Source organism: Cryptomeria japonica, chromosome 4, assembly GCF_030272615.1.
Source record: "Cryptomeria japonica chromosome 4, Sugi_1.0, whole genome shotgun sequence".
NCBI classification, from domain to species: domain Eukaryota; kingdom Viridiplantae; phylum Streptophyta; class Pinopsida; order Cupressales; family Cupressaceae; genus Cryptomeria; species Cryptomeria japonica.
The window spans coordinates 414657254-414682913 of NC_081408.1; the positions used below are offsets into that span (position 1 = coordinate 414657254).

At 35.0% G+C, this 25660-nt stretch overlaps 1 protein-coding gene across 2 annotated transcripts in view; it reads right to left on the reverse strand.

Moving 5' to 3' along the window:
- Nucleotides 1-2609: 2609 nt before the first annotated feature.
- LOC131030884 (CDK5RAP3-like protein) overlaps nt 2610-25660 on the reverse strand; it is a 148863-nt gene continuing 125812 nt past the window's right edge. Inside the window, exons 9-10 of one of the 2 annotated variants that reach the window (XM_057961842.2) lie at nt 16237-16369; nt 2610-2978 (exon numbers count right to left, since the gene is read on the reverse strand). In XM_057961842.2, the coding sequence (XP_057817825.2) occupies nt 2862-2978; nt 16237-16369 (250 nt within the window). In that variant the 3' untranslated portion in view covers nt 2610-2861. Of the gene's footprint in view, nt 2979-16236; nt 16370-18544; nt 18899-25660 lie in introns of those variants that run through there. The other variant, XR_009102955.2, reaches the window with a different exon arrangement.

Here is a 25660-nt window from a genome sequence, read left to right on the forward strand (position 1 = left end):
TATCACATTATTGGGTAGCAATATATGAAGGAACATAATAATAATATTTCCAAACAAAAAATTCATTTCATCTCTCTATACACAATATTTGGCAATAATATTTTCTAATAATATAAATATGGAAACTAAAGTCATTAAGTAAATAAACATTTTTTTGTTCTAAAGGATATAGATATAAATATCAAGTTAAAATCAACTACTTACCCAATTTCCAAGACAAGTTATACATATTCTCAATATTTCAACAACCTAAAACTTAATTGATATCCCTCTTTTTATAAACATTTTATCCCATTGGAATGGAAGTAAAGTATGTTCTTTGCCCATAAATAACCATAGATGAAAATTGGCCCACTCTCTTCCAAACACTATAGTGGGGGAACGAAGTAAAGGCATATGTGGAAACAAAACTGACATCTTATATCCTAAAAATACTTTGCACTCAATGTTTTAGTTCTCTCAAGAAAATTTAAAAATAAACTAGCAAACCAAAAATTACAATTAATGTTGCATCTAAAAAGGCAACCATGAAGGCATATATTTGAATTGAAGAATACCAAACCTAAGGAGGTAATGGGTAAGGAATAAGATTGATAAGAAACTCTCCAAGTGGAACAGGAACTTTCTCTCCTTGGCTGGAAGATTCCAAGTGTGTCAAAAAATATTGGCCTCATATAATATTTATTTATCTTTAGCTTGGCTCTTTAGAAATTACCAATTTAATTATGTTCAAAAGCAGATTAGAGAATTCTTATGGCCAGATGGCAAGGGTACTAGGAAACAACATGCAGTCAAATGGGAGTGGTGCACTATGCATAAACTATTTGGTGGGATGGGGTTGAAAGACTTGAAACTACAGGGCATTGCTCTTGCCTCCAAGTGGATTATTATGGCCATGGAAGGTAATGAACCATGGAAAGCTCTTATAAGAAATAATATTATATGCTCGGTCCCTAAGAAAGCCAAGAAATGGAAAGATCTCCCAATACTTGACCTTCTTATGGGACAGTTTGAGGTATCTCCGGCTGGTTCAGATATCTTTAAATCCTTATGGAAGGCTTGGGAACATGTGAAACACTTGGAACATATCAAAGTTAATGGCACTGTACAAGGAAATATTGTTGATAACAGATCAATATGGTGGAATCTATTCCATAATGGGAAACCTTTAGCCACTCTCCAAGGTTGTTCAACACTGAAATGGCACAATATGGGTATTAAATACTTTGAGCAGCTGTTTGAAAATGATCAATTAAGATCGTGGGAGGAGCTGAAATTTACCTTCTCTATCCCAACATCCCAAAGTAGGACGTATAACATACTTAAAATGGCCTTATCCTCTGCTCTCCCCCCCTCCCACCCCGTTCTCCTTTGCCCCCCCATGACTGCACTTTGTTGGACTGATGGCACACCTCTCCCTTCCCTTAAATCCAAATGCATCTATTCTTCACTCACCGAGGCTGATACCATTTTTCTGCATCTTAACAAATGTTGGGATCTAAACTAGGAACCAAAGGCCTGGAAAGATAATCCGAGTAAATTTTGGATGGCTCATAATGAACCAAAAAAGCAATTCTTTGGCTGGCGCCTACTGTTAAATAAACTCCCCATAAAAGATAAGGAAGGTACTTTCTTAAGTTGTAACATATGCAAAGTACCTGAAACTGTGAAACATATATTTTTTGAATGTCATTTTGCAAAAGAAATATGGAGATTGTTTGGCTTTAACTTGGAATCTGTTTCTTTTGAATACATAGATATTATTCTAGGCTATATCAAGGGCTGTAGGAGAATTGCAAATATCTTTTGGTCTTGTTTTTCTTTGGAGGTTCTTTGGATCATATGGAAGTATCGTAATGATGACACCTTTAATAGCAATACCAGGCACCTCACTGAGTCTCTTAGGAGACTCATTGTTCACTCTATTTCCATGCAAGTCACTGTTGTACTTAAGCTCGACTCGGACAAGTTTGACAGGTGGATCAAGGAGGGGACTACTACTGTTTACATCCGTGAATTGTCACACGGATTCACTTGGGAAAGGGATGAACCAGGCAAGGCCGCTTTTGAGCAAGCACTGATGGCTTTTATGAGGCAACTGGAGCGTAGACATGCACATGGAGATTATTCAGGAGGAAGTTTACCTGATTTGTGAGCGCACCTCCCATCCCCATAAAAAGGACATACTTGATGGTCAGGTGGAAGTATGGCAGGATGGAAATCTGGGGTGGGTGGCATGGCTCCCCCCACTGGAAAACAACTCTTCACCGGATGCTGAAATCTCAATTCCTTAGACTGATGCTTAGGTTTCTTTGCTGATAATTTTGTTTATAAATATGTATATCTAATGTAAACATCCCTACTATAGTGGAGGTGCCTGATAACTATATATTTTTGTATATGCACCTTCTCTTGGTGCCCCTGATACTGCCGAACTCAGTTTTTTGTTGATACTATGTAAAGATTTTTATGATATCTAATCCAAAGAAAAAAACATTTTATCCCATTGGAATGGTAGTAAAGTATGTTCTTTGCCCATAAATAACCATAGATGAAAATTGGCCCACTCTTTTCCAAACACTATAGTGGGGGAACGAAGTAAAGGCATGTGGTGGAAACAAAACTGGCATCTTATATCCTAAAAATACTTTGCACTCAATGTTTTAGTTCTCTCAAGCAAATTTAAAAATAAACTAGCAAACCAAAAATTACAATTAATGTTGCATCTAAAAAGGCAACCATGAAGGCATATATTTGAGTTGGAGAATACCAAACCTAAGGAGGTTAAGATCACTATTCCTTAACCTCCTACTTCCTACATTTGACAATCTGCAAAGCAAACATGATATAATCTATTACAATTAACCTAAGAAATTGTTGATCTCCCCGATAATATTGACGGGCCTTCCATCAAACATTGTAGAAATATCTTTTTCACATAGTATTTTGAGTTCTTTAGTTTTTGAAATAGCAGCCTCCTGCATGTACAAGAAACACATTACTAATTGTCATAACAAAGAAATTATCACAATTGAAAGACACAAATCATGTTCATTATATTTTGTATTAAAGGAAAATATTCTTTGAAGGCATCTACTCTATATATAAGATAATCAAATCATCATAGGATCATAATGATATTAGCAAATATTTTTACCTTAACTATAGATACACAACATCTGCATAGAGTGAAACTTGCAAAAAATAAAGGGAATACACTAAAATAGGATTAAATGTCTAAAATTGGCAATAGACTTGTGCAAATAAGATACCATCTAAAAAGATAATTATCTATTGCATTCAACATATGCCAATGACTCTGTGTATAACTAAAATATAAAATATACAAGAAAGTTTTCCAAGCTAACCAAACAGTTTCAAGTTGTGAGAATTATTTTTGAAACAAATTCAACTTGAAATAAACTAGTTGAGGAATAGCTATTGTTTTGAAGAGATGCATCCCTAAGGATTTAGATGACATAACAAAATGTTTCAGTGACAAGGGAGGGGAGAGAAGTTTCATTTGAACCCCTATCACTTGCCTCTTCTCATAGATGGTGCAAGTGCTCGGTTATGCAATAAGGGGCATCGACATTGCCAGGCGAATCGTTCAGGAAGAAATGTGATTGCTGTTAATATGGCCAAGGACCCGTTGGAGATCATTCTAGCCTCGAATGTGATGATGGGATTCTTTGATTTGAATGCACAAGGCAAAAAGACATACGAATAATCCTTGGAATCTATACAAGAAAGGAGTGAAGGAGAAGTATAACTTGGATTAATTTGCAGCTTTCATGAATGAGAACAGTGGCCTACTACCACAAGAGATTGTAGATAGGCTAATGGAAATAGGGTCAAGGATAGGATATCTCTATCACTAATCCTTACCTATACTATGTAACTTCTTATTTTCAGATATTTAATGCAAAAGGGACCTGCTCCCACTTGGCAGTACTTATCAAAAATAAAAAATAAAAAAAGAAAAGATACATCCTATTTTATTTTATTGGATAAGATGCCTGAGTTGTAGGAGTCCTTACAACTATCAGTCGTGACTTAGGAATGGACTAGGTGGAGGGAGTAAAGCTTGGAGAGAATGAAGTACTGGTTGGTGTTTCCTTTTGGTCAAATTTGATATAGTAAATTGTAAAGACCCTCCCAAGAAATCCACTTACACACTTGCAAGATGCAAACAAACTCAAACGAAATCCTGCTCTCCTAACCACTTGACAATATTAGCAATTTTGACAATTTTTGCAATGTTGACAACATGACCCTAACCTTTCAACCCTAACACCCTCAACACACTCTCTCTCATAACCAAAGGCTAACAACTACGACTATTGCTAGGCTAGGACAACCTCAATAAGACATCCAAGCAAAGCAAAAAAAGTGGGGGTCCCCATTTGCAATGGGGCAATGTGTGAAAATGTCACAACAATTACAACAAGAGTTGGGACATGTTATGTGTTACCCAACACAAACTCAACTAGTCCCAAACTACCTTCACACGCTTCCTTCAATTGGTGCACGTTACTAGACTTTAGCGCATCCATCAAGAACATCAACACAGTCAACAAGCTAACACAATGACCACTCTTCACTTATAGCAATCCATTTGCTTGACCAAATCCTCTGAAACTTTGGAATAACAAACTTCATATGTCACTCTAATTTACTCTCAAACTACAAGCCATAATACATCTCTACAACAAAATGAGGCACCAAAGACCATGACAGTGCAACTAGGTGCAATATTGTCCCTGAGCAACAAACCTCAAAAACCTACCACAAACACTTCCAAATCTTGGCAAACAACTGAAACTAGTTCATGATAACAACATTAACGTTCTACAAGAGAGCTATCCAACAATACTTGATTCTATCCTTCAAATGCTTTGCATGTCACGACATTAGTAATTAATGTTTTAGAAAACTCTTGAATACCTTGACATCAATGATAACACTAACAACACCTTTAACACAAATGACAACACTATGATCAACAATCTCCTACTTTGTCATTGATGGAAATCCACAAAAATGCTCCCACTGTAATTAATACTCTTGTTTGTCAACAAGCATTGTCTCTCTCCCCTCCTTTGATATCAATGGCTTGAGACTTTCTCTCCCCCCATGTAAAATAATCCATGTGCTAATACATTCTGCACTTCACCACAAGACCCCCATGTAAAATAATCCATGTGCTAATACATTTTGCACTTCACCACAAGACCCCCATGTCTACTTGCAGTACAAAGTCAACACTCCCCCTAAACCTGTACTTCCTCTTATATTAAGGAGAGAGATCTCTCTCTCATCTATCTGAAATACTCAAATGTGTTGTCATATTCTATCTTTTTGTACCATGGCCAACTTTCATCTTTTTGTCCCAAAAGGCATTCTATTTCGTTGACCTTACTAAGGATAACTTTCCACAATAGGCTTATTGGTACTTCTCTTATTTCACATTATTTCGTATTGGATTGTAATGTCCCCTTCCAAATTTTGTCCTAGAATTATAATTATATCAATTTAACATTAGGGTTACTCTTAACTAGTAAGGTTTATGATACTTCTTACTCGGAAGACCAACATATTTCAACATAACTATTATGCTTAGATTCAATTATTGCAACTAATGAACATTTAGCTTTCATAATACATTTGATAACTATTATATTTAAGCCCCAATCCCTACTTCAAGCCTACGAAGGATGGGGAATAACCATGTTAGGGAGCTAGAAACTATCCTTCACAAATAGTGCCTTTGTATGATGTAACACATGCCCATTCCACCGCAAGTATTATCTATTGCCCTTGTATGATGTAGCATGGTCAATTCCACCATAGGACTTACCTATCTTGCGTGGTATTAACAACACCTCTCCCTAACATTCCCACAATAGGAAAGATTAACCATTAGGCTACCATATAACAATTCTTAATGTATTAAGAATGTAAATGTTATGAACATATTCTAATCATTTATTTATATGAATTTACTATCTTAAGTCCATTTGCATATATATATAGAATTCATTAATGAATGCAGTTTGCTATATCATTCTCATTATTAATGCTTATAATATATGAATATAAAGATAAACATAATTTTGCTCATATTATGTGTCATAGATTGGCCTTTCATCTTTAATTATTATTAACTTTATGAAATTGTAATGATTATAAAATAGATTCAGCGTACTAGGTTGTGGTCTGATGGCAGATTGCAATTTAAACTTGATCGATACTTGAGAGTCAGTTTTTATTAATTGCTCTTCTACCTTATATGATCGATGGTGATGTCACTGGATGATTTGATTCATTTCCTTTGTATCTCTCAATGTGAGGGAGGTCACACATCTTCATCATGTATGCCCTTTGGCAAGAGACACACCCTTTCACCATTAGCACCCTTTGAAAGAGTGCAACTCTTCATTATTTTTGCCCTTTGAAAGGGACACAACCATTCACAACCACATGTGCACTTCTTATTTAAATAAGATCTGTACTTTTGATTCCCAAATTATCCCCCCTCAAATGAGGTTCTCTTCTCCCTTTTACATCTCATGTTTGAGCGAGTCACAACTTTTCATTTCATGTCTTTTGACCATACATCAAATTAATTATATTTTAATTATATTCTTATATATTTTAAATTTAATTTTAATTTTAATATTTTAATTTTATTATTATATTTATTATTAAATTTTATTTCAAAGTGGGAACATTATAGTCCGCCCCACCCAAGATTGCTTGTCCTCAAGCAATGATCATGGAGTGTTCAAAATGACTTCCAATATGAAATGGCTTTGGAAACACACATGGAATAAACATGCTGGAAACATATCAAGCATGAACCAAACATGAAGCATACACATGGTTATATGCAAACACGGAACATACACGAAAATACATGTATTGTTAGATTTCTTCTTATTGACTATAATGATTTATGTTTACCCTGCAAAGCTCTGATACCAATTGTAATGTCCCCTTCCAATTTTTGTCCTAGAATTATAATTATATCAATTTTGTGATAGGGTTACTCTTAACTAGTAAGGTTTATGATACTTCTTAATCAGAAGACGAACATATTTCAACATAACTATTATGCTTAGATTCAATTATTGCAACTAATGAACATTTAGCTATCATTATACATTTGATAACTATTATATTTAAGCTCCAATCCCTACCTCTAACCTAATCCTCAACCCTACGAAGGATGGGGAATAACCATGTTAGGGTGCTAGAAACTATCCTTCACAAATACTGTGTAATGTCCCCATTTGATATTTATCTCAATTTAGTCTTGAGACAACAATTTTAACTTTAAATTAGAGTTGTAATATATTAATAAATATAATTTTATTCAAAATTGAATACATTTTATTATAAAATTCTAAGAATAGTTCAGAGGGTAGAACTTATCTTGATAACTTTCTCTGATTTGACAATGGGAGTGTAATGTTCCTTTGCAAGCCACCAAGGACAAGATGCTACTGCCTGTAACTTAATAACAGTTTTGATCTGATCTGATTGATGGTGCTCTCATTGGATGCTTTTGATTCCTTTCCTTTATATCTCTCAATGTGAGAGAGAGGTCACACCTCTCACACCTCTTCATCATGTATGCCCTTTGGCAAGAGACACACCCTTTGACCATTAGCACCCTTTGAAAGAGTGCAACTCTTCATTATTTCTGCCCTTTGAAAGGGACACAACCTTTCACAATCAGATCTGCACTTCTGATTCTCAAATTCTCCTTTTAGATCTGCATGTGTTCTTATCAATTCAACATATATCTTTACACATATTCTGCACTTATTCCTTATACATGGACTGCATATGTTCTTTAATACAAGTCTGAAGCACTCTTCATAATTATATGCCCTGTGTCTGCTCTATATCAGAAATATATCTTATTCAATACCTGTTCTCAACTTGGTGTGTATCTCTATCTTATCTTCACACTTCCACAACCCCCTCTACCTTCTTCATCATTTTCAATCTCTATTTATGCCTTCCAAAGAGTGTGATTCCTTTTGAAAGACACAATGTTTCTTAACATATACACCTTCAAAAGAGGCGAATTTACAAAGGAGCGGCCTTTATTAACTTTGTTAATATAACACCAAACAAGCGCTAATATTATGTTTTATTGGTAATGAACACCAAGAGCTAATATTAAGAAATCGCACCATTAGTGATGATGAAATCACATTATAATGAAGTCACATCAGATCTTCATTATGCATTTGTTGTAGACTTATGTTGCTTTCTTAATCAAATATAATCGCTGCATATCCTAATTAATTGCCCCCTTTGATTGAATTGACATTTAATAGAATCTCTGCACATTATGATGAATCGCCACCTTTAATAGAATCAACCTCTTGAACGATCAGCATATTAGTTTGTTTGCATATTTAGTCACTAAGCACCACCTTAACGTTTATTAATATGTACATAGTAAACACTGTTCTTGTCTTAATTAATCGCTGTCTTTACAAGATGTAGTCGCTGCTCTTAACATAAGTCACTACTTCCAAAACACTGCTATTAATGTATTTCAACCTTTGTTTGTTCCATCGCTGTTTATCATAACTCCTTGTAATTGCTTTGCCTTATAACCACTGCTTGTTATCTAAACATTTCGCCACTATTATTAACATAGCAATCACTGCTCTTGTATTCATTAATCTTCTTTGAATATCACTGCTCTTGCTAATAATATCGCTTCTTTCTTCAAAAAGTCACTGTTATAAAACATAATAGTTTCCTTCAAATAAACTTATTGACATTGCTTGCTTGTATTCGGCTGTTTTTGTTGTATATCACTAACAAGTGTTTTTGTTTTCTAATGCAGAATGTTTTACACATTAATTGCTGCTTGTAAAGTGTTTCCCTTGATGCTGATAAAGTCAGTTACCTTTCTTATATACAAATCTGCTTTATGTATTAATCGCAATCATAAAGGAAGTCACCAAGGCATATGAAGTCAATCATATGAATGTCACAACAATTATATGTCTTTGACATTCAAGATAATAGTGTGACATTCTATCTTGAGATCCTAGTTCAGAACTTTGTTAAGAACACATACTTAAGTCGGCTGTCACATCCTTTGTAGTTGGCTATCATGTATGTATATATACCTTCACAAAGTCATTGCTACGAACTAATCACAAAATAACTGCTACCATGACTTACTCTGTCCTCTTGATTACCATGAAATGGAGTTGGCCTTCAACACTAATGATGATAACCTTGTTCACTTGCCTCCGCATCAATGATAAGCCATAATGACAAACAATTCCAACAATCCTTAGAGATAATACAAGGAGTTTTCTCAATATTAATAATACTTGACTGAACCTTTTTTGGGGACATCACATAGTGCCTTTGTATGATGTAACACATGCCCATTCCACTGCAGGTCTTATCTATTGCCCTTGTATGATGTAGCATGGCCCATTCCACCACAAGACTTACCTATCTTGTGAGGTTTTAATACTGCCTCTCCCTAACATTCCCACATTCAATCCTTCTTAGGAGCAATAGGGAAGATTAAAGATTAAAGATTAGGCTACCATATAACAATTCTTAATGTATGAAGAATGTAAATGTTTTTGATTAAGGAACAAACAGGTTTTGAAGGGACCCAAAACCCTTTTTACAAAATACTGCTTAAAGAGATAGACAAATCAGAGCAAGCAGCCATAAAACAGCAAAAGGCCAAAAACTAGAAACAAGACAGCAAACAAAAGAGAACCAAATTCAAATTCTTGAGAGCCCCTGCAGCCTCAGCTTCCAACTGAGTCATGTTGAGGGCGATCTTTTTCAAATCCAGAATGAAGAATGTAAATGTTATGAACATAATATATTCTTCTATTTAGAATGAATTCATTAATGGATGCAGTTTGCTATATTATTCTCATTATTAATGCTTATAATATATGAATATAAAGATAAACATAATTCTACTCATATTATGTGTCATAGATTGGCTTTTCATCTTTAATTATTAACTTTATGAAATTGTAATGATTATAAAATAGATTCAGCGTACCAGACTGTGGTCTCATGGCAGATTGCAATTTTAACTTGATCGATACTTGAGAGACAGTTATTATTAACTGCTCTTCTATCTTATCTGATCAATGGTGATGTCACTGGACGCTTTGATTCCTTTCCTTTATATCTCTCATTGTGAGGGAGAGGTCACACATCTTCATCATGTATGCCCTGTGGCAAGAGACACGCCCTTTCACCATTAGCACCCTTTGAACGAGTGCAACTCTTCATTATTTCTGCCCTTTGAAAGGGACGCAACCTTTCACAATCACATCTGCACTTCTAATTCCCACATTATCCCCCCTCAAATGAGGTTGTCTTCTCCCTTTTATATCTCATGTTTGAGGGAGACACAACTTTTCATTTCATGTCTTTTGACCATCCATCAACTAAATTAAATTTTAATTAAATTTAATTATATTCTTTTATATTTTAATTTAATTTGTAATATTTTAATTTTATTATTATTATTTATTATTAAATTCTATTTCAGAGTAGGGACATTAAATGGATGAAGCATTGTTACCGGATCCATCATTCTTCTAAAATTGAGCATGTAATGCAGTATGAATAGATGTTGATCATTTAGAATTTTGTTCCTCTTGCTTCCTTTTCCACACCTTCAACTCATTCCTCTGATCAGCAAAGGTTCTTTTTGTTCATTTTGATTTAGAGGCCTTCATAAAATTACTTCTACAATGTCTTGCAATGTGTCTAAAATTATTGCACTTGTAACACATGATTTTGAAATCAACCAAAGGAGCAAATGCATTTCTGGTCACAAGCTTATTCTTCCTTGTAGGAAACCTTCTACAATCTACTGTCCATAATGATTGCAGTTAAAACAATAACTAGAAAAAGAATGATTCAACCTGGTATTGTATACTGGTCCCCTTTGATTTTGTCTTCCAAATCTTTTCTTCTGTCTGTGAACATGGACGAACCCTTCATCTTCCTCCTTGCTGTCCTCAGTCACTTTGGACTGATAAGATCCTGAACTTCCAGAGTCATACTCATCTGGATCTTCAGCACTTGTCTTCATGGAATGCACAATAGCCTTACAGAACTGCTTTTCATTAAATCCAATACTGGACTTTTAATATGCGGTGCTCTTTGTCTGCAAATAATGTCATTACGATCTTAGTAATCTTTCCAAACTTTAAGTTCTTGTTTCTTTTTCTAAATCCTTTCTCAAGGATACTACTTCCGCCTCAAGTCTTTCACAGCACTTTTCTTTGGCCTTTAAAATTCCCTTGGCTGCATAAAAACATCAGCCTAATATTTATACAGAATCCAATATTGCACCAAGATGTCCAATCTGTGTCATCAAAATTTTGGTCATTGCGATTTTGTATGCTTGTTTTGATATTATGCATATCTATCCTAAAATGCATTTTGTGTCTATCTTCTACTTCTACTTTATATGAGCCAATATTTTGACTAAATTTGAAGGCTTGGTTTAATAGCAAAGCTTTTCAATGTGACTTAGTTTTGTGTCTTGAAACTTTGAAAATGCATTATTCATGCCCATTTGATACTACCTATTATGAGAAATGATTTCTTTTTTATTGAGAGATTAGATTTTTATTTGGATGATATATTCTTTAAACTTCCCTACTTGAAAATTTGTCAGTCATAAAATGGTTTTTTCTTTTATCCTTCTGAAATTCGAACATGTTTATTGTAGTTGTTTTGAGGTCTTGCCAAGCTTTTGAAGGTTTCAGATTTTGTTATGATAGTGCAATCTCTATGATTAAACATTCTTTTGATATTAATAATAATTTGGAATGTAGAGATGTTAGTAGCATTTTACCATCCACTCACATCATACAACAAGACTAGAGGTGTTTTTTGGTAGATTAATAGCTGCTAAGGGGCAGCACCCGTTATATTAATTGAAAAAAGCTTTACATTCTTGCCTCCTGTATGAGTCTATCAGCCATAATGGTATCCATATAACCCTACTTCCCAACCTTCTATGATCTTAAGGGCTGTGCCCTGCAAGTATATTAAATCAAAATGTCACCCCTAAACAAAATGGTGACCACTACTGTATGTCTGCAGAAACTATTATATCCCATAATTGATAAAAACTAGAAACAACTAAATTTGGTATTCGTGATATTTACATATTACAGCAAACCAGAATGCCTATGTCATTTTCGCCGCATTCTTACTCACATATCTTTCAGTGAAACCTTTTTTCAGAAACAATATCATATCATTTTACCATCTACTCACATCATACAACAAGACTAGAGGTTTAAACACATCTCATTCAGTGAAATCTTTGATACAAAAACTCATATACGATCTAATCCAAAAACAACAACAATTAAGTCATGGATTGTGGAAATCTGATATCATTAAAATCTTTTATTGTTAACTTAGCAATACCTCTATCAACTTCATGCAGAGCCAGTCAAAGAATCATTTGTTTGAAATCTTACATGAAATACTGCATTCTGCTATTTTAGACAAACTTTTCATTTGGACAATTCATGGGCTAAACTCTATTTTATTTGCTCTTTATATCTCTATGCTATGGAAATGCCTTTGAATTTCAAAAACATGTAGTTTTTGTCTCTTTTTCTACATTATTTTAAGTTTTTTTCTAAATCCATTTTTTTCCATTTAATTTTTTTTTTAAAATCTCACTTAAGTTTGCCATTTTTTCCCCAAAAGATTTTTGCTGCTATGGTTGGAACTGTTGGAAGTTGTGCGCCCTTTGTCTGTCATGTCCCCATCTTTGACCCAGAAAGATAACAAACAAAGAACAATTAGGGGATGTGCTAATATGCATGCTTAATATAAGAAGCCTGATAATTTTCTTATGCAGAATTGTCATGCCCCGTCAAACTGAAGATTAGGAGCCTTGTAACCTGTTTGGTTAAAAGGTTCTTTCTTAATAGAAAATCAATAATAAAATTCTGTATTTTTTCTGAGACAGCATCTGGGACCCACCAGCTTGCTTCAGCTTGTAAGAAATTGTTCACCAATGAAATATTTAATGAAAACCTTAAAACTAATTTCTCCTTAGGTGATATGATTATAACAACCCACAGAGGATGTCAGAGAAGTGTCAGATTGGTTCCCTTAAATTTGCAAGGGACAATATGATGTTACGTCAGAAGACATAGGGGCTGCATGACTGATGATGTGGTGGCAACATCGGATAGGAATGAGGAAAATACGGCATGGAACAAACGATGATCAATGAGAACAAAAATGACCACCTATGTTTAAACTAATGTCCCTGTGAAAAATCACACTGACAATTCATTATAAGTGACTAGCAACAATAAATGGAAAAGAAGTTCATCGCTGATGAGAAGGACCGAATACCATATCGATGATCCACATTGAAGAATGAAACAAGTCGATCTAAGAAGGGAGGTCGTCTCACATTCATTGCTATCCAAGAGGAAGATAAGCAGATCAATCAAGATATGAAAGAATATTGTTATTAAGGGATAGAACAAACAGTTCGAATGGATTAGTTAATCACATTATTAGTTAGCAAAGTCAACATGGCAAACGAGTAGTAACTTGAGTACATTCTATGGGTACCTGGTCTTTCAGTGTCAATGATGTCTTTGGCCTTAGTTGATAAAAGTGATCTGCACATTGACATCAAAGCAGTAGTGCACGATTCTATTGAATATTGAATAGTTTTACATTATCATTGGGAGCAAAACAAGCACTTAATAGGAAGTTGTGCGGCTTACTAAAGAGTCAGAGTTCCCAAACTCGCCGCGAGTCAGGCAAGTTTGCCGAGTTGGCAAGTCGAGCCAAGCTCAGCGAGTTTTGACAACTCATGACTCGAACTCGGCGAGTTTTTCTCATAACTCGCCTGACTCGAGCGAGTCAAGCAAGTTATGGTAAAACTCGCCGAGTTCGAGCTCCGGGACTCACGTCGTGGCATGTCAGACATGGCAGACAGAGACGTTGACGTTGTGGCTATGGCAGAGGAGGAGGATAGAGCATGATCCGGCACAAGCACAACTGATGTTGATCATTGTGGCACCTCACAGGCGGAGACTATGGCAACTCAGTCATCCAGGACCTACCTTAGACGCTTTTGTAGGAGGCAGACAGACTACTTTGAGGCTGAGGCTGAGGATGAGCTAGAGCTTCTATTTGATGATGTTATAGTGTCTTTAAGCTTTATTCAATAATGGGTGCATGAAACAAGTTTTAAATCGTTAAAAATCTCTAAATTTCAAGGGTTTTTTATTTTATTTTGTCGAGTCATTGCCAAGTCGTTGCCGAGTCATATCCGAGTCACGAGTCGAGTCAGCCTTATTGAGTCTGAGCCGAGTCCGAGTCTGGGAACATTGCTAAAGACACTAAATAAAGAATTATTATGAAAAGCAATGATTAATGATGAGGGATGCATATTAAGTAAGAGTTGTCTCCCTTTGTACAACAATGCATCTCTTGATAAAGTCATCGCTCTTAAAAAATATATATATAAATAAAAAGGATTATTCATCACAAGTAGATCATATGAAGAAGTAAGAAGATTATCTTATACAGATGGGTACGAATAAGTAGTAAGATGCAGGTTTGAATGAGATGTGCATCGGGTATGATTTCAAAGACAGCAAAACATATGTACCAAGTATAATCGATAAGGAGATAGGTTGCAGACTTAGGAAGGAGTTGTATGTGAACATTACTTCAGATTTAGAGAAAAGAGTATGAACTCCTACCAGAGTCAAAAGAGAGCATGAAAAGACAAATAGCAGATTAAATGAGAAGAATATAAGGAGTTTGAGATCATATTCATGATAGATTTATGATCAGGTTACATCAGATATAAGGAGTCTTATAACAGATTTGTAGTGAGGAATTTTATAGCAGAACTGTAAGAGTTTATGGGAGATTTATGATCAGCATAAATCCATTGTCAAATCAGAGACAACTATCAAGATAAGTTCTTTCTTCCAAGAACTATTCTTAGCATTATGAGTTAAATATTATAGTAAAATGTCTTCAGAATTAATGAAATTATATATTTATAAATATATTACAATTTCCACTTTAAGTTAGAAATGTTGTTTCAGGTCTAAATCAAGGTGAATCCCGAATGGGGACATTACATCGTCCCCTTGGTTGTTCAGCACCACCCTCAGGGATACGTTATATGGCTTAACCGCCTCCCATCGTTTGTTTATCTCTGGTGTTTGTATTGGGTGTTAAAAAGTCGATCTTTTGGCGCAACAACAAACCTTGGCTAACAAATGGTATCAAAGCATAGGTCATGGGTTTGAATCCCTCAGTCGCACTGGGGGGATTGTTGGAAGGTGTGCGCCCTTCGTCCCCTTGGTTGTTCAACGCCACCCTCAAGGATCCATGACATGTCTTAACCGCCTCTTGTCGTTTGTTTATCTCTAGTGTTTGTAATGGGCATTAAAGGGTTGATCTTTTGGCACAACTGCAAACCTTGGCTAACACAAACTAACTACAACTACTTATTACATAAGTGCGCACAGAGATTTTATTATTATATTAAACTAATATTCTAATAATAATATCTATATGTGATGATTAGATGTAAGGCCTAGCTTTCTCTACTTCATAGATCATAACTAGTTATGAAATTTCTTGTTAGGTTCTTGATCCTTCTACCTCTAAAATTTAGACCAAACATAAACTTGAAATTTCTTTGACATTGTTTTATTTTATACTAGTTTTGAATGTTAAAATTTTCCAGTTATGTTCATTTGCATTCAATATATCTTGCTATACTTTACTTTAATTCCTAGTTACTGCTGTTCCAAAGTTTCTTTCAACTATATAACTATTACTAAGAAGCAATTTTTGAAGGCTTTTCTGATTTAAGGCTCCAAGTGACTTTAAATTGTATGTTTAATCAAACATTGAGCCTAACCTAGTTAAGTTATGAGGTTTGTCAAACTTGAATTAGACAATGCCACAGCAAAAGGTGAACAAGATGCATTTGATTTGCCACGCACCATGCTTTGTATTGAAAACACTTTTGCGTTTGTTCTTCTCTTTGAAGTTAGCCATAAAGAATTGTGAATCTTAATATTCCAAACAGACAAAAGGTTAAGTATCCAACAAAGATAAAAGCTTAATCCAACACAATATCAACAACAGCTTAAGAGGTGAACCCAGAATAATCACCTGCTTCGACCATGATGAAGATAACTGATCCCGAAGTTCCATTCGTCTCTTTGATAACTCCTTCATACTTTCTAACAATTTCACTTCATATTGCTTCTTTTGAACCAGTGAAGATTCCAATCTATCCAAAAACCTGTAATTTACAGGAATTGTTAATTAATAGAAAGACATCAAATTAATGTCCACAAATAAACAAACAAGCTCAATGGGACTCCATAGAACAGAAACTTAAAATAGCAAATAAAAAGTGCAAAAAGCATACCAACAACCAAAACTTAAACTAAAACATAGCACAAGAATAATTACAGTACATTCCAATCACTGGTTCACGAGCCTAAATACACAAAATCAAATTTGTTCAAAGTATATCAAGAACATATAATTAAATTTATTAAGGATGTACTAGTATCAAACAGCTTAGCATATGAGGCATTCTACACTAATGGTTGTAGCACTGTTATGTTGTATGGTAAGAAATACTGTAGTCTCATTATGCATTTGAGGAAGAAATTTTGCAAATTATAGAAAAGAGAAAAATATCTTTTTTTTTCCTAAATTGAGTAAATTGTGGGAAACAGCCTCATAGCCTCTGGAACACAAACGAGGACCCAGTCCCCCAGCAGGCATCACATGCACTTTCTTGAACACACATCCACAAACATGCTTCTCAGGCATTAACACTACAGAGAAAACCCAAAGGGTCACAAGGGAATTAAACCTGTGTCATCATCATGTAATGCTAATCCCTTACCACTCAACCATTATAGAAAGAAATCATATTACTGTTCAAAGCCGACCAAAACAGGTCAATGGAACCCAAAGTCCAAAACCATGTAATAACACAAAATTGCAAAACCATCTCAGCCTCAAAAGGCAATGTGAAACAAGAAGGTTGCAATACAAAAAAAGAAAAGAGAAAAGAGGCTTGAGAAGAAGAGATATATTCAAAATTTGGGGGAAGGAGTATTAGATATAGTATATTAATTTTTTAATAACATTAAATAACTCACACAATGTAAGTTATTATGTTTAATATGATAAGTAAATTATACAATGCAAGTTATAATTGATGCAGCTTCCTCAATTAATAAATAAGTGCGCACACATTCCACTGTGTATCGATTTCCTCAGTTGCTTACGATATTTAATATTGAAGCAATCTGTGTTTGGATCTGTGTATTTCAGAAAATATTGCTTTGACACTAAAAAATCTACTCTTCTTTTCCCTCACTGCCACAATTTCAAACAACTTATGTTTGTAGAGCATTAGAGGAGCATCAAAGAAAGGAAACCCAATGGATAAAGAATGATACATCAATGGCAGAGCGTGCAGAACTAAGTAGAGGATGCAGACATGGGCAGCGCAGACATCATTGTTCCAAGGTGCAAATGTGTACAGAGCAGATGATGGGCAGTGCAGACACATTGCAAAGTGCAGATATTGGATGCATGTTGCAAAATACCTATATATTTGGCAAGGTTTTGTCAAGGATTGGATAGTACTGTGGATGTTGCTGTCAGCACTCCAGAAAAGAAGAAAGCTATTGAACATTTCTATGGATGCTGGTTGGATGTTTGGGAATTGTAATCTTGTCTGTAAAGCTCTCTAACTTATGTTACCAAAAACACCAATGCAAAGTTCTATAAATTTTCTGCTAAAAACACAAATACAAATTTCTAGAGTTTAAAAACAATCCATTTAAACTTATGGTAGCTGTTTAAATTTATATTTGGTAGTCTGGTTGAAGGATTATTCCTATCTTTCAGGGTCTCCACATGCAGCCAAACATGGCTAATATTCAAATTTTCATTTTAACTGACTGCCAAAAATTCACCAAGAAAGATTATAATGTCTGGAGCATAGATTGCAGACTTGGACTTGTAGAATACTTGGCAAGCCAAAAAATCCTGACTCGGAGAGTACCCAGCAACTTAAAAAACAATTAAATTTTTGAAAACAACATAATGCAAAATACAACTACAAAATGTATCGAAAGAGTTTGGTGGGGTTCTAGGGGCGCACCCCCGGTGGGGTCGAGGGGTAGCACCCCTTGTGGGGATTTGGGTGTAGCAAACCATGTAACAGCGCGAAGGTTTATGATTTGATTTTACTAGATTTAGATCATAAATTTCAGAAAAATCCTCAAACCACTAGCAGTCAGCTTAATGAAGTGTGCAAATCAGACATACTTGATTTCAAATAGAAGTTTTGATCACATAATGAAGCACAACAAAATAGTAAACCCTAAGTAATGTTTATTCAATTTCTCAAAACAATCATGATATCTGGATCTGATACAAAGCTTACAACAAGTATTGATTTAGGAGATTATATGTGACTAGGCATATAAGGGTGATCTGCTTGGATGGATTGATGTCTTTCGATCTAGAACCTGTGTGACGCTTATGAGGGTCTTCAGATAACCAGTCCCAGACTCGCTGTAATTCTCAATGCCTTCTATTGTGTGCCAATATATCTTCTTGCCGGTTGCTGATAATACTGACAGCAATAAGTTTTTGGAATGATGGACCTGCTAATGATATTGGTGACTTGCTATTCAATCACTGCTCCAGGAAACCCTTATATTAACCTCAGTCTGCAACTGTTGCTTCTGCTGCTTGGGTGTTTTTGTGACCATGGCTTACAATAGCCGATCTGCACCTGTGTTGACAATAATGAGAATAAACTTAATTTGATAACCCAGATCTATAATGCAAACAGTGAATGTGTAACAGATCTGTTATGCAAACAGTGAATGTAGGTGGAGGGGTTTCATCCTTACCTAACCAGCTCTATGACAGGGTTTTTTGTCCCTGCTGAGGCTGTCAAGCAGCAATAAGCAGATAATAATTCGCTGTCCAAATGATGCCCAAAAATGTTCATTCCTCAACACCGCCATTTATACCAGTTTGTAGATGCTAGAAACGAATGGGTCAGCCTAGGAAGAGGTACAGACCAGGTTGGCCCACATATTTTATTATTATTATGTAAAATTTAAATCAGGTCGGCCTATAGATACACATTTATTATTATCATATTATTATTTGTGTTTATAAACTCTTTTAATTAATTAAAAAAATTTAACATAGACCTCCTGGACAGAGGGGACATGAGACACCAACCCAAATAAGACCTTAAAAACAACACAAACCTTCATGGGGCACACCATTGTCATAATTTTTTAAAAGTCAAAAAACAATGCTTATAAGCCAAAAAAAAAAGTTTTTAAAGTGTTTAACCCATGTTTCTTTCTGTGATTTTGACATGGTGCTGGAGATGTGAATCAAGTGGACAAACTCGCTGAGTTTTTAGCAAGTCTCAACAATTGTTCCAAAGAACTCGGTGAGTAAAACTTGTGAGTACTCATTGAGCAAAAAACTCACGAGTACTCAGCAACTCACCGAGTATTTGCCAAGTTTGCAAACTATGTTCTTGAGTCACAAGATACTGACAATATATAAATACTGGGATTGTGATCAAATTGTTTTAGATAAGGATGCTAGATCCTCTGCAAAAATGAATAGTTTAATAAGCTTCTAATTTTCCATCTCTGACAATTTCATACCCTAAGTCCCTAATGCCACTTTTTATTTGCGCCTTATGAACAAGAATGAAAAAATGAGTATCAAACATCAGACAAGAGTTATGCATGAAAAAATCCTATCGTTTTCAACAAAGTTGACCAAAGGGAAGTTCTTGTACAAACGTCTGCTTAGATTGATAAACTTAAGTAACCAGTTATTTACCATTTAAAAAAACGGTAGATGATGAAGATATGGTTTCTCTAGAGTTGAAAAATCTACCTCCTATGAAACATTTATCGAGTCCTTGAACATGTTTGAAATTCAAACATAAAATTTTAGTGATGCAGTACATATCTCTTGCTGAAATGTAAAAAGTTAAAACATGGTCAAGAAAGTCTACTTCTGGATGTCGAGAGGGTGCTTATGCAGCACAACACATGAGCAAGGGAAAAGCACATTTTGAGAAATGATATGTACAAGCTTCACCTAAGAACAAAGTGAAGTGTTTCTAATGTGCAAAGTTTGGTCATGTCAAGAACATATGTAAGAACTTAGAAGCAACAAGTATTATTTAACTCATAAGAAGTCACAAACGCAAACAAATGGGTAGTTAAAGAAAGGACATAAGATTCTAAACATTAATACACTTTTGTTGTATTCCAAGATGACAAAGAAGCCATCAGACACTCGTATTTTCATTCATGTGTATCACAATATTTCACTTTCAAAAGGAATAATATGTGAGACTTGACATTGATAATGCTAATTCTAAATTAATAGCTCTACAAGATTGTCTTACTATTCCTGTGAATGCTTCATACCTTATGTGTATGCTTTGCAAGACTAGTACCATGTTCTAGTGACTTTTGATATAGAAGGAATCTAGATCTGGTGATCAAGTTATATGGATATGATTCTTAATTAAACTGTTTATAGAACCCTCTACTAGAGAACTCTACAAAGTATCATTAGGGGAAATGAACTATCAGAAGTCCATAAAGCATTAGTCATGACACACTACTCTCAAATTGATGGTGATCCATAAGGGTATACTGAATTTCATACCACTGTATTAAATTAAGGATATGTGTCTCATCATCCCCATCTTATCCCTCTTGTCATAATAAAGTCTCTTAACCACAACCCATTATGGCAAGATATAAATTTTCAATGCTGTCATTATAGCTTTTGGTACAAATGGTGTAGTTCAGGTTGGATGTAGTCCACAAGAATGAAAACAAGACAAGAAATTCTTCTCAGCCTATTCCACTCCAATCCATCTGGCATAATGGGCCCACCGTGCAGACTGCACATCATACGTGCTAATGTGATTCTATCCTCCATGAGCAGAGCAGAGATAGGATGAGAACACATAGTAGAAACACCTACAATAGAACTATGAGACGTTGAACTCAGGTAATCACAGTGACTTGGAGATGCTTTGGTCAAGATCTTAGAGCATCATTGCGATATAGTAGCGGCATGATTATAATTAGTAAAAGAGAATCTTCACCACATCACACAGGTCTAAGGGTGCAATACAGTCACAACTCAATAGTAGGCTTGAGGTCACAACTCATCGCATAGCATAAATATGGGCACAACAAAGTTGTAGAAGTATAACACACCCACAACATCAAGATAGAGGAATAGTAACCTACATTGCTTGAGGACAAGCAATTTTGAGTGGGGCGGACTGTGATGTCCCAACTCTGAGAATAGAATTTAATAATAGATAATAATAATAAAATTAAAATACAAAAGAATAAAAATAAAATTTAAATTATAATATAAAAGAATATAACTAAATATAATTAAAGTTTAATTAAATTAATGAATGCTCAAAAGGCATGAAATGATAAGTTGTGACTCTCCCAAATATGAGGTATAAATGGGAGAAGAGAACTCATTCGAAGGGGGAAGATTTTTGAAAATGAAAGGGCAGATCTGATTTAAATAAGAGTAGATCTGATTGTGAAAAGTTGCGTCCCTTTCAAAGGACAGAAATGATGAAGAGTTGCACTCTTTCAAAGGGTGCTAATGGTGAAAGGGTGTGTCTCTTGCCAAAGGGCATACATGATGAAGAGGTGTGACCTCTCCCTCACATTGAAAGATATAAAGGAATAGGGGAATAAGGAATAACATTTTTGGGGAGGGAAAGTCAGAAGAGGAGAATACGAAAAAGAAAGGCCGCACTTTCACCAGCAACCATCACATTTAGCACGGAAGGAAAGAAAGAAAAAGGAGAAGGGATCAAAGAAAGAAGCTGCTCCATCAGAGTCTTGCACAGGACACTCAGCAAAGGTATGGGTTATACATTGCCTTAGTTTTACCTGGAAATATATGAACACAACAACACAATAACTACAATTTGATAATGCAAACGATCATCTGGTGAACGATCATTCACAATAAATATGGTTCAATAATGCAATCGATCATCTGATAAATGATCAGTAAATATAATTTAATACTGAAATCAATTAATGAACATAATCAAATATAATGTCATAACGAAGAATACGAGTGTGATGAAGATGAATTCTATAACGCTGTCAACATTAAATGTGGTAATATAATATAATGGAATGTATCTAATTTATTATATAAAGCTGATAATAAGTGGAATCTAAAGACTAGTACAAAATCTGACATAACATAGTAATCTAAGCTAACAATGACAATATAAAGGCTGTGATAAATATGATGATACTAACAGTAAACTGATATAAATCTACAATGGAACTTATAATCTTTATTAGATTGTTTAATTGATCAATCATATCAACTGCATATTACTACTTAATATGGGACCCTCTCTTAGGTATGACACTCCATAGTCGATGCCTAATCCCTGCCACATGGAGCCAAGAGGGATGAAGCATCTGCTCTTGGGCTTAAGAGAGGAGGTGGTTGTGATGAGGAGGAACGGCGATAGGACGTCTCACTGGGTACGCCACTCCATGATGGATGCTTAACACCTGCCACATGGAGCCAAGAGGGATATAGCATCTGCTCTTGGGCCTAGGGTGGAGGGTCTCTTGGACACTCTATCCAGCTAGCCTACCCTAGTGCTCGAGGAATTGGATAATAAAGAATGGCAACTACCCTATAATCTGATTTTATCTAGCAAATATAATACTAATTGTAATTAATACATCAAAGAATTGTATCACTCAATCTAATTTATTAGTATATGTTTTAATTTATAAGTATTACTTCATATGTGTTCTCTAATTTTGTGTTGCAGGAAAACAGTATACAAAGGTATTCCCATAAACTTAGTTACCTATTTTAGATTTGGGCAAATTTAGGTTAATTTAAAAGTATAACTAACTGGGGACATTACATGGGCTTTCTTCTCCTCATTGACGGTCTTTTCTAAAAAATGTGGGTTTATTTCCTCAAGTTTAAGTTTGAATACTTCAGAGTTTAGTAACTCTATTAAGTTCAAAGAATTGGTAGAAAATCATTCCAATAGGCACGCTACATCTCTCAAGTCAAATAAAGGATGAGAGTTTACTTCCATGCAACTCAAAGAATACTATGACAAAGGATAAGAAGAGAATTCTCAGCTCCTTAAGCCCCACAGAAAAAATGGGGCCGTTCAAAGGAAGTCACGTAATAATGGAGATGGCCCATTGTGTGATCCAGAATAGTGGCATGTCTTTTAGATAGTGAGGTGAGGTACTTCATATGGCAGTATATGTACTAAACAAAAGCTTGAGCAAAGCCTTGTAGCAAATGACTCCTAAGCATGGTTTTGACAAAAGCCATAGGTAAAACATCTCCACATCTATGGTTCTACAGCTAATGCTATGGTTCTAGATTATAAAAGAGACATGTTGGATGCTAAAACTAGAAAACAAGTTAAATGCTCAGAGTAGAAAATACTTTGATGGTTAAGTGAGTGAATTAAAAGCTTATAGACTCATTGATTTTACTGATAGCAGGTCATAGTTAGTAGGGATATTCAAATCAAGAAGACCGAATCATTGCTCTCTAATTCTTCTCCAAAATATATTGAATGTTTTAACCAAAATGTAGAAAACAATGATATGCCTAGTACTGGTTCTTCTTTTATTTCCTTGCTGGATCCTGATCCAATAAGACGAGAGGCATCAAGTTCTAGGGAAGGCTACACATTAGGATAATGTTACTCCAACCCAAGCCTCACATCAGTCTCAATTGTCTGATATGGATCACAATGATGTCAAAGAAGATTTCTATAGCACCTCAGCCTCCAGATTGGAGGAGACATAAGTTGTATTACACCCCATTGCAAGATGTGCAAGAAGATGAACTGCCCCAATCGAATGCACAACCCAAAAGATTGAGAAAGTAGATTATCGGTTTCAACAATCATGTGACCTTTGTTCAGCCTTATTCTAAGTGAATAAGCCGGCCACCTTTGCTAAACTATAAGGCAAACTAGAATGGAAACTAACCCTAAAAATTGACTGTAGTACAATATAAATAATCATACTTGGGTGTTCACAAAGTTAAGTCCAAATAAGTATCTCATTGAATGCAAATGGATTTATAAGGTAAAATGCAATGGATTGATAACGAGGAGACCTTTTCATCTACTGCCTAAATGTTCACTTTTCAGTTGGTACTCTCCACTGTAGACCAGTTTGGATTTAACACATATAAGATTGATGTGGAGAGAAACTTCTTGAACAGGGATTTGAACAAGGAGATTTAAATGGTACATCCGGGAGGTTTCCAAGTGCCATACAAGGAATCTCTAATGTGCAGGTTGGACAACTCCTGGTATAGGCTTAAGATGGCTCCAGAAGCTTGGTACATTAAAAATCCATAAGCATTTATGTGTATCTAAAATCAAAAGAAAATTTGTAATCTTATATTGGAATCTATGATTCATGAATATGAAATTTAAGATCAGGAGATACTAGAAGGTTAATAAGCCAAAGGCCTTCATCACATTGACTGAATTTTTTCCAAGATTACACAGGGATGCATCCCTTCTCTGATTACCATGTCCCCATCCCCAAGGGAATTTATACAATGGCAGGGCAGCAGGGAAATATCCCTTGGTTGTCCCCAATTTTTGTAGAAACCCAGGATGTCCTCAACATATTTGTAAAACTTGTTGAATTTCTATAGGATGTATGGTAATCCCTAATATGGCTGGGAATGTCTGAGACGTCCCTCAATCATCTAAGGGACATCCAAACATCCCAAACAGGAGAAGAAAATCATTTTTTTTTAAATGGTTCGTTTATAACAAAAAGGAAAAAATTGCCATTTTATACAAGTAGACCTAATGTAAGGGAAAAAATGCATTGCATGAAGGAACACACACTGGATATATATTAATCATAATTACATTGAGGAACTTCTTCAGTTTCTGATGTATAACCTACATAAGATACAAAGAAGGTTTGTATATTCAGTGTAAGCAATGTAAAATTACTTTCAAATGATTTTTTTGACCAACAAAGTAGTAATTTTACAAATAAGATTGCATTTTTCATAAAATACCATTTTTTTGCAAATAAAATTGGAAATTTATGAATATCAATACCTAATATACCTTTCCTAGTCATTTTCTCTAATTTTTTCCCTATTATATATTCATTATTTTTCAATTTTTTTCAAGCAGATTTGTGACTTCAAACAATTAAGAGTTGGCACATTTTTATTTAATTTTTTAATTATTTTGCCCTTTATATGTTGCTGCAATATTCCAAGCCATGAGGGAAACCCAAATTTGTGCTTATTATGACGTGTGTTGTTTCCTTAAGAGTGGTTTATTTGGCTAAATTAGGTTTAGCAATTATGACTAAATTTTTTGGCCATCAGATCTCTACTAGGGAAGAAAAGTTCCCGCCAAAGCTGGTCCCTTTTCCTGGTCTACTTTGCGTAAAAGAAT